At 37.0% G+C, this 10,654-nt stretch overlaps 1 protein-coding gene and 1 pseudogene across 2 annotated transcripts in view; both read left to right on the top strand.

Annotated features, from left to right (window-relative positions):
- Positions 1-732: 732 nt before the first annotated feature.
- LOC149158207 (uncharacterized) lies at positions 733-1,464 on the top strand (annotated as a pseudogene).
- A 3,214-nt stretch (positions 1,465-4,678) lies between these two features.
- The window catches only part of LOC149158206 (1-acyl-sn-glycerol-3-phosphate acyltransferase), a 135,750-nt gene continuing 129,774 nt past the window's right edge, over positions 4,679-10,654 (top strand). Inside the window, exon 1 of one of the 2 annotated variants that reach the window (XM_089437722.1) lies at positions 4,679-5,321. In XM_089437722.1, the coding sequence (XP_089293848.1) occupies positions 4,898-5,321 (424 nt within the window). In that variant the 5' untranslated portion in view covers positions 4,679-4,897. The remainder of the gene's footprint in view (positions 5,322-10,654) is intronic. The other variant, XM_089437721.1, reaches the window with a different exon arrangement.

The following is a 10,654-nucleotide window of genomic DNA, read 5'->3' as shown; positions in this document are numbered from 1 at the left end:
AGTTCATCTTTCGCTTTCACTCTTTTCCATCTACTGTTATGAGATATTGGGGCGCAGGTCCAACTGCCCCACATATTTGAGGTTTCTCTACATGTCGTCTCATCATCTCACCTCCTCCACTTCCTCCACAAGAGCCCACCATTACTTTTTTAATGTAGCTTTAATTTTTTTAGACTTTTAATTGATGGCTAAGGAATCCAAAACTTCCATTTTGTTCGGATCATAAAAGTTCTCACAGGCCCCACTACCCATTGAACTTTGAAGCTCAAAATAGCCAGGCACGAAATTACAACCATCCTTATCTACCCTACTAAGTACTATTAGCTGATCATAGGTTGTTGGATTTGAATTGGTTTTATGGAAATTTTCATGTATCTTATAGGGTGATTAAAGATCGGTGAATGTGAATTGGTTTCAAATCCAACAAATTTATATCAAAATGGATATGGACAACATAAAATTACTATTTTTTAATTATCATAATCACTTATAGAAATATTGTCATTTTGAATACTTCACTTTTGAAAGAATTATATTGAGTTCCTGGGATTCTAGAGCATGAAAATTCCGAAAGTATGCAAAATTATGACTGTTACCAGTACATGCCAAACTGTGTACAGCTAAAGCATTAAAAGTTGTGTTATGTATATGAATGTACTTGCAATTATCCTATATGGTCCCATAGACTATATCTAGTCTCATGGACGTTAAAATTTCATTTCAAGATCAGAAATGACATACCACAATTTGAGTCTTGTAAGCTTGCAAACACTTTATAATTCGGACGCAAGAGCGTCATCAACATGGGAAATCCATGATCTAGTTTATGTTTTTCCGAAACACTCAGGAGACGTAATCTCATCTTCCTACAACATGTGTACCAGTACTATAGATTATCAGAGTAACAACACTGATTCAAATTTAGTTGTGCTCCATTCTAACTATACCGACTCTTTAGAACTGGAAATTGATCATAGTTGTGTATCGATTAATACCATGGACGAGCTTGAATGTCAGTCATTATCAATAGATTTGCAAATAGTTATCGGTAATGATCGAAATAATTTCGAAAACCCCTCAGGGGTGCCTGCAATTAGCCATGACGATAAGGAAGAAATGGTCAGTTGTTACTCCCAAGCCATGAGGTCACACTGCGAAGGAGAAATAATAATAAGCAACGAGAGCTTAAACAACTCAACAAACCTGCGAGTTTATTCTCCCATGCAATAATTTTATGGTGCGAAAGTTGATTGGCTTCTTGACCACCCAGATAACATGAGTGCTTCCATGGATTCAAATGATTTAGGCATAAATACCAATCAATTGTGGAGTACTGATCTCCAGGTCGGTAAGGGCATGGATTACTAGCTGTGCATATTAAGACAAGTGGAGGCACTATCCTTATTTGAGATTGCTCCACCTTCTCAGGCTTCATCTCCGACTTTCACAACTGTTGAACGTTAAATCTGACCTTGTTTGCTGATCGTTTGCCAACTTTACAAAGGTTCAGGTGTTCGATCAATGAGACTTTACTTCAATTTTTATTTTTTTCTTTAAGTAGGTTGTCTAGAAGAAAATATGCTTACTAGTGGAATGCTCTTATCAAAATTGTGTGGAAAGATATGTTGTGTTGGCTTTGCGAAACTAGTACAATGTTTGAGTTTGACGCTGCACAGGGATACAAATATTGTTCCAAGGATCGAAGGACAAATAAAGGATACACAAAGTAATTTGAGTAGGGTATCTTTTTAGGTGGAGCCAGAAAAGGAAAATCTAACAAAAAAATATACCTGAGGGCCTTATGAATGGTCACGCAGATAAGGATTTCGCAATAGATAAAGACTGATTATAAGTGCAAAGAGGTCTGTATTGAAGTTTTTTTTTTCTACATGCTACTTAATGGTGGAAGATAGGAAAAATAATTTTGATTATATATGTATATGTATATGTGTATGTACACACACACACACACACACACACACACACACTAGATCTTTTATGCGTGGAGAGATTTGTACTCAATTATTTAATTTCGTTGGGCATTTAATAAATTAAAAGCATATATATATTTGTACTCAATTATTTATTTTGATCGGCTTTGACACTTAATAGATCCAGGGTTGTTATGAATCTATGTTAATAATTTCATTAGCTAAACATATGTGAGTTTTAAGTATGCAATGGAGTTATCCAACGAGTTCATTTATTTAATTTGTTTAACTTTATGTGTAATCATATTGAAGCAAATTGCTTTCCATGTATTGTTTATATTTGTTTGATATGATAGTTTCAAAACAAAACGAACTACCTATCCGCAGAGCATTTCTTGTGATCTCTTTGCTTTTTCCAACCAAGCCTTTAAAGAAAACAATCAAAGATTAATTGATATACTCTGTTTGTATGTTCTGCCGGTCATAGCTCGTGTATTTATCTTGTAAGGCATGGACTTTTATGAGATTAAAATGATTGAATGTTTTGGTATTGATAATTTTTGGGTCTTTTTGTAATTGACATTTGTTCAGTATGGGAGACCTTTACTACTTTCATAGTTTTTGACCTTCATTTCTCTAGTTTCTAAAATAAGTTCTCCTCTAGCTTCCACATTAGCAAAATTTGGGAGAAAATATGGGTTCTTTGGCTCCGTTTGATGCCAAAACCTTTGTTGACCCGATGATCTTTTCAGCTCTGACATTTGCAGCTACCTTGGTGGACAAAGATGAATTGCAGAGGTGGACAAATACGACTAGTGCTTTTCTACTATTTTTTCTTCTCATTTTTTCCATATTTCAAGAACGACCGTACTTGAGCATTGCAACAACAAGAATTTCAAATGTGTCTACCATGTCTATGTATTGGAGCATTATTGTATCCATGTACTTGAGTTGGGTTCATGAATTTAATAGTTTCTACAACTTTTATGTTCATGTTTGGGTTTCTCAGATAATGGGACACTAAGTTTCCTGAACTTTGTAATCCAAAAGACCCACATATTAAGTGAGGTTGGAAAATACCACTGTCTTGAGGTAGGATTGATCAAATGAGCAATGATTTTGTTAATAAAATATACACAACCTTTGTTCAAAGATGAGACTTATCTCGAATTTTCAATACCTTGGGCAACGATTGCGATGACATGGTTACCGCAGACGATGTACAAGGGTTACTGGAAAATCTTGGAATTCAACATATCTTTGATGATAATATGAAATTAGTGATATGCTCTTCCGATCATACGAACTTCATAGTTTCCTTTCATTTTATGTCATAACTATTTTAATTTTTGGTCTATGGTAGTCATTTTAGTTTTTATTAGTTTATTTTATTTAAATTGCTTTATTTTAGTTATATCATTGGTTTTCTTTAGTTATAGTTAAAAACTAATTTAGTTTAGCTTAAATTTATTTTAATTTTGGTTTAAACTTAAGTATTTAGTTTTGATTTAGTAACGTTGATTTTTGATTTTATTATTTAATAGTTTTAATTTTTGTTTGAATGATAATATTAGCATATAAATTTGAATTTTACCTATTTATATTATAGTTTGAGTTATTTAAAATTACTTTAATTTAATTTAGTTTAATTTAAATTTTATATTAGTTTTTATTTAGATTTAATTTAATATTGTATTTTAAGAAATTGTTGATTGTTTGGATTGGACGTGGATATGGAAAGTTTTGAAGCACAAGATTTAAAAACTCAAACTCTTTTTGGGCTTCTAGTGATTCTCTATGGTTGTTAACTATGGGCGAGCAATACATTCGACATGCAGTGGAGACAAATTGAGAAAATTCAGAAATATTTGATTACAAACAAATTTAAGATTAAAAGTGCAGTTCCTTATGCTATCTTGTTGAGTGAAACAAGGATTGCTCTTATTGAAGCAATTGCTATGGTGCGAGTCATAAGGTATTTAAAAAAAATTGAGCAAATGGAAGATGGTAGATGGCCTAAGGTTGTCTTTAATGATAGATTGTGCAAGAGCAAAAAAACTTGGATGCAACAAAATAACAAATGATTTAGTAAATGGGGTATTTGCTTAAACGCGTGTCCCATAAACAACAAAGGGATAAAATCTTTTGTTATGGAAAAGTTCAACAAGTGTACTTGGGATGAGGAGCTAGGAAAAAAGACAAATTTCTATATTGAAGTGTTTAATCCCACTCATAGTCATCAACCAAAAGCATACATAGAGGCCAATATCTCTTGAAGAGCCAAAATTCTTATTGCTTAGTTAAGGACTAATTCTCATCAACTCCGTTGTGAAACAAGGCATTGGAAAAGGCAAAAGGAAATGTGGGAAGAAAGAATATGCATTTTTTGTTCTTTAGGAAAAGTGGAAACAAAAAAACATTTCATTTTAGAATGTGAGATCTTCAAAGACAACAAGGAAAGTTATGCAAATAAGCTGGCAGCTAGCTCTTAGGATAATCTATTTAACGAGGGGTTTGTCGAAAAACTGAGAGCATTTATTTTGAAGTTTCACAAAAAAAGAGCCAATACATCAAATAGATGAAAAAACAATCTATCCCATAAAATATCTTTAACCTATAACTTCAACCTAGTAAACATCGAAATAATTTCTTTCTTCTCCTTTCTAAAAGAGCATGAATACAAAACTCCGAGAGTTAATAAACTTTTGCAATAAGTAACAGATACCTCTTATGCAATAAGAGATATATACAATTTGCCATAAGAATGTGATGACATGTAGTACCAGGACGACAATGACACGAACCACTCGATCCCATGCTACAAAGCCCAAAGCCAATGAGAGAATATCTATTCTCCTCCAGCCAAACCATTCCATATCTGTTAAATGTTAATATTTCTTGAAAGATTTTAGCGGGAATCTAAACTACCGATTATCTGCGCGCGCGTATTAGTGCCGTCTACTGCTATGGCTTATTCTGGGCAACTCACCTCTCTGTCCACACGTCCTTCCATTTCCTTCACTCACAATATTGCTTCCAATGGAGCGTCTACGCATTTTGGTTTCTGCACAGGTCTATCCGCCCACAGCGTATTCAGAAACGACACCAGAAAACTCACTTCTTTGGGAAATCGAACAGGAATTTGCCACCAAAGGAGACAGTTTAGCGCAAGAAATAGGCAGATGTCCCCGAGGGCTCTTCTTGTTGGTGGAATTCTAGGCGTGGATCCATGGTCACCCAATATTGATTCCCAGAGCATAGCTACACAGTTGTTTGCAGCTTCACTGTTTCCTTACTTGGGATTTCTTTATTATATAACCAAGTCCAGAACGGCTCCCAAGCTCACTCTCTTCGGCTTCTACTTCTTGCTTGCTTTTGTAGGCGCCACAGGTAACTTTCATATCATGGATTCAGTCTGTTTGGTCTGGGCTAAACTAGTGTAGAACGCCAGTGAAATGTTTGTTAAAACGTAACGCAGAGCTTATCTCCAATATAGATTTGAAAATTGCAATGGAGCAAATGTATACTGGGGTTTTTTCAAGTTGACACGCAGAATAAAAATGGAGAAACCAGAACAACAAAATGCGAGAGAAACTTACAAAATTATTTCAATCTCAATAAGGAATAGATATTGCACATAGCAATATCATATACATATATTTTATTGCTACAATAGATCTCCTTTCATTAGGTTTCTGAAGACAACTTATTTCTTGACACGATTATGAAATGCTCTCGTATACCAATCTGCAAGTGCCCAATAAAACTACTCTAATGCATATAGGGGAAATTCACGTACAATCATTTTCTCTATCATCCTGGATAGCAGTTAAACGACTGGTAAAGGCTGTTGCTTTTTTCCCTCAACAGTGTCATTCTAGACTGTAGCTTTGATAATCCGGGCGCAGCTTGTCCACAATTGCCTGTTGCTTTGTCCAGCCAAGCTTGACTCAGTCACTGCCTTGGCTGTCTATTCCACATTTTTTGTGGGAAATCCCATGATTTTGGTGATAGTAGGCCTAATTTGCTGCCTTCGTTGGGTAAACAAATCTCACCCATGTCTGCCTTGCGAAATCGCAAATTCTGGTGACAGACAAGTCCAATCAATCACAATGATAAAATTTCCGGTAGCATAGATTCTGATTTACAACCATTTTGTAAAATTTTCACATATTTACATCCTCTATGGTAGCTCATTTAATTAAAATGATACCTGCTTCAAAACTTTGCACATGATATGCGGACAATATCAGCACGGAAGAAAGATATTGACACACAAGAAAACACAAGATAGCAAGAATGCATGTATTTGAGAAGATCATACTGTATTAACTATAGCTGTAGTCTATTTGTTAGACGCTTTGGAGGTTTTGCTGGCTTATTTTCCAGTCTAATTTGTCCAGAATCTGGCAGGGATTGGTTGGAAACACAATTTTGAGTTGTGAACTCTCCACAATTCAAGTGCTCTAGGGGTTTTTTGGGGTGCTGAATCCATATATGTAGTCAAAAACCCAGTTTAAACAACAAACATCAAGATTTGACTAAAACATTTTTTGCCAAATTTCAGCCAAAAACTCCAAAACATCTAATAGTTAGACAACACCTTAACTATATATAGAGTACGAATTATGGAGAGTAATTAATGTCGACCAAGTCTCCAATACAATACAATAAAGTGGGTGAGTGAATAGTTTGGACTAAGTCACCTAAAATGATAAAGGATAAAGTACAAAATAGATAAAATACAACTATGATACATGTTCACAAATGTTCACTGTTGAAAATGCAGCAAGAAAAGTCTCAATTTGATTTTTGGCTAAATTAAATTAAAGAAATTCGAATTTCAATTTCAACAGAATACTTGGAGGTAGTTAATTGAGGTGACTTGGCTCTCGTCACTCAGTTATCTTAGTAAATTGGAGTTGGAAACACTTGAGTTCAGTTTGACATGATTGATTGCTAATTTGTAGTAATCTATTTCAGTTAATTTGAGTTATTGTCAATGTAACTAGTTCTCATTGTCAGAAGAACTAATGGAGGTCTAGTTAAGGGTGTGTAACTTTTTTTCACATTGAGTGATCATCCTGTTAACTGATCAATCAGTTCAAAATAATTGTTGCATGCAAAGAATTCGAGTTACCTAGTTGAGATTGGAGTTCAAGGGCAGTGTACTATCAGTTGTAAACTAGTTCAAGTTGTACATGTAGTCAGAGAATTGACCTCAAAGAATTGCGCAATCCAGATGAGGAAAATTCCTATTAAATAGGGGCCTAATTCCCAAGGGAACGATGCAACGAAATAGGAGTTTGGAGGCTTGAAAAATTGGCTAAGTATTTGCCAAGGTTAGTCAGTCATGTAGACGATAGAAGATACAGGTGTAGGTTGAGCTCAAGCTTGAGTAGAGCATATTGTATTAATCCAGATTCTTTGATTAATGCAATGCAAATAGTAAGGGGTTTTGAGCAGTTGCTTTTCCCTAGATAAGTCTTAATGTATATGTGTTGAATCTTGATGCATGTTAATGATTTGTGTTCTCGATCATGAATTTACTTCCACAGATCAATAGAGTAGTTTCTAGTCTTGTGATTCAGAAAATTTCATGAGCAGTTTAGAATCTAAACATTAATTTTTACATTGTATCAGAGCTGCAATCACTATAGAGAAGAGATTTCAAAGTTGTCATTGCAGGAGATTCGAATTTGAAGATCAACGTTGGAGGTTTTCTTCAGGATTGAGAAGATGGCTTTCAGTGGACTTAGGCTCGAGTATGATTGGGAAGGAACCGCAAATTTTGTGGCATGGAAGGTCTGCATGGAGGCAGTATTGGATGATAATGGGCTTCTAGAATACATCAAGACAGATGTAGCAAGGCTCCCAACATTTGATGCCCAGGATTTTGCTCAGTGGAAGAAGGATGTGGCTAAAGCGAGGAGGATCATATTGGAGGGAGTTTGAGATCATATTGTCTCGAATCTCCACGGGAAAGAGACTTCGTTTGCGATGTGGAAAACACTGATAGAGTTGTTTGAGAACAATAGTGACCACATGAAGCTGGCACTCAAGGACAAGCTTCAAAGTATTAAGATGCAAAAGAATGAAACAATTTCGTAGTACCTGAGCAAGTTTACACAGTGTCGTGATGAACTTGGTGGGGTCGGTGTTATTGTCCTTGAAGAAGATCTGGTAGCTCTAGCCCTCTTGGGCCTTCCCAAGAGCTGGCATAGTTATCAAGATTCGGTAAATGGTAGAGAGAAACTACCAAGCTGGGAGCGATTATGGTCCGATCTAGTGCAGGAAGAAATAAGGCGGAGCAACAGAGATGGGACCTCATCCAAAGAAGAGGAAGAGGACTTTGCATTAGTCAGTAAGGGAAAGAAGGCCAAAGGGAAGAAGTCCCAAGGTGAGGCTCATTCCAGCCAAGAGGGCAAGCAGAAAGACTTGTCCAAAATCAAGTGCTTTCACTGTCATGAATTCGGGCACTATGCCACGAAGTGTCCACAGAAGAAGGCAAGCAAGAAGGAGCTTGCAGTAGCAGCAACAGGTGAAGCTTTGGCTTCACAGTTCGAGCTTGACTTCACTCTCATCGCATGCATGGAACGTGGACAGTGGTGCCTTGTTCCATATGATGGGGAATAGAGAATTTTTCTGTGACTTGGAGGAGAAAGATCTCCAGATGAACATTGAGTTTGGACTCTGGAGACGACAAAAGGTATGGTGCCATCGGGATTGGTACTGTCACCTTTCAGAGGGAGTCTGTCTCCCCTCTCAGGCTCAAGGATGTGATGTTTGTACCAGGGAAGAAGAATCTAGTTTCTGTAGCTGTGTTGGAGGACCATGGCTACGATGCGATATTTAGCAAAGTGAAGGCTTTCCCAAGGCACATCGCGACAGGACAGGTGAAGTAGATCGGGGTTCGAGTCAAGCACCTGTATGCACTTGAGGTAGAATATGCATGCAAAGCCTTGAGGAGCAAGGCAAATTTGGTGGTTGAGAGGGAGCATGTTAGACCTCTCAACATGCAACCTCAAAAGAAGCCTCAAGAAGTTGTGGAGCAACCACAAATGGAGAAGAAAACAGGAGGAAGAGTGGAGACATCCACTCAAGCAGAGACTTCCAGCAGGGGAAGAGTTTGAGCCAAGTGGGCAGAGGGAGCACATGCAACCATACCTCCAGGCGTGAGGTGGGGCGATGTGAAGCCCTAGTCCAAGGGTTGCATAAATTTGGGCATGGGCCATTGAAGTGTTTTCCTCTTGGATCATTACCTTGCTACAGGGACCCACAGTATTCAGTAGCAGAAGGATCAGTGTCAGTCAGATACTGAGGAGTGTAGAGGTTGACAACAGAGCAGGAGGCTCAGTAGCAGAGTCATCAGCAACACAGTTTTCCTTGTAGACAGTGGCAAATTGATTCAATGATTATTTTTATTTTTGAATGCTTCTTAGTTGCAGGTGGTGCAGTTGCAGCAACAACAATGAGAGGTGTTGCATGCAGTACATTCCAAAGGGGTTGGATCAGGGTAGATGTGAATCCCTTTATTGCTGAGAGGGAGTGTTGAAAATGCAGCAAGAAAAGTCTCAATTTGATTTTTGCCTAAATTAAATTGAAGCAATTTGAATTTGAATTTTAGCAGAATACTTGGAGGTAGCTAACTGAGGTGACATGGCTCTTGTCACTCAGTTAACTCATTGAATTCGAGTTGGAGACACTTGAGTTCAGTTCTACATGATTGATTGCAAATTTGTAGCAATCTATTACAGTTAATTTTAGTTATTGTCAGTGTAACTAGTTCTCACTGTCAGAAGAACTAGTGGAGGTCTAGTTAAGGGTGTGTAACTTTTTTCACGCTAAGTGATCATACAATTAACTGATCAATCAACCCAAAATAATTATTGCATGCAGAGAATTCGAGTTACCCAATTGAGATTGGAGTTCAAGGGTAGTGTACTATCAGTGGTACATGTGGTGCATGTAGTCAGAGAATTGACCTAAAGGAATTGCACAATCCAGATGAGGAAAATTCCTATTAAATATGGGCCTAATTCCCAATGGAACAATGCAAAGAAATAGGAGCTTGGAGGCTTGAAAAATTGTCCAAGATCAGTCAGTTAGGCAGAGGATAGAAGATACAGGTGCAGGTTGAGCTCAAGCTTGAGCAAAGCATATTGTATTCATCCAAATTCTTTGATTAATGCAATACAGATAGTGAGGGGTTTTGAGCAGTTGCTTTCCCCTAGATAAACCGCTGTGTATCTGTGTTGAATCTTGATGCATGTTAAGGATTTGTGTTCTCGATCGTGAATTTACTTTCGCAGATCAATAGAGTAGCTTCTAGTTTTGTGATATAGAAAATTTCATGAGCAATTTAGAATCTAGACATCAATTTCTACATTCACTAGACTAATGCCTATCAATTCCTTTCCACTTAGAGGAAGTAGTCTCCAAGTTTTGCTAAAGATGGGGCAATTGCTGTTGAAAATTGTAGCATGGAAGGTCTTCTTTAATTTGTGCCTTAGCTAGAAAGACCACGAGTTTGTCCTTCTCTTTGCATGATGTGAATCGTGAGTTAGACTTTAGTTCATGTGTAGTGTTGGAGGATCAATTATGTGGAGCTTTCTTTAGTTTAACTACAGGATTGGGTGGCAGTTATGAGTTTAGATAGGACGAGTTGGAACTTCAGTCATTGATTGAAGGAAGGACGAGTTGTGACCCAAGTATTGATTGGA

The sequence above is a fragment of the Pinus tabuliformis genome, chromosome 5_2 (genome assembly GCF_031772625.1).
Source record: "Pinus tabuliformis cultivar Carrire ecotype Pingquan chromosome 5_2, CPIR1, whole genome shotgun sequence".
Classification (NCBI taxonomy): Eukaryota; Viridiplantae; Streptophyta; class Pinopsida; order Pinales; family Pinaceae; genus Pinus; species Pinus tabuliformis.
The sequence above is the reverse complement of the archived record's forward strand: the minus strand, read 5'-3'. Positions and strand labels throughout refer to the sequence as shown.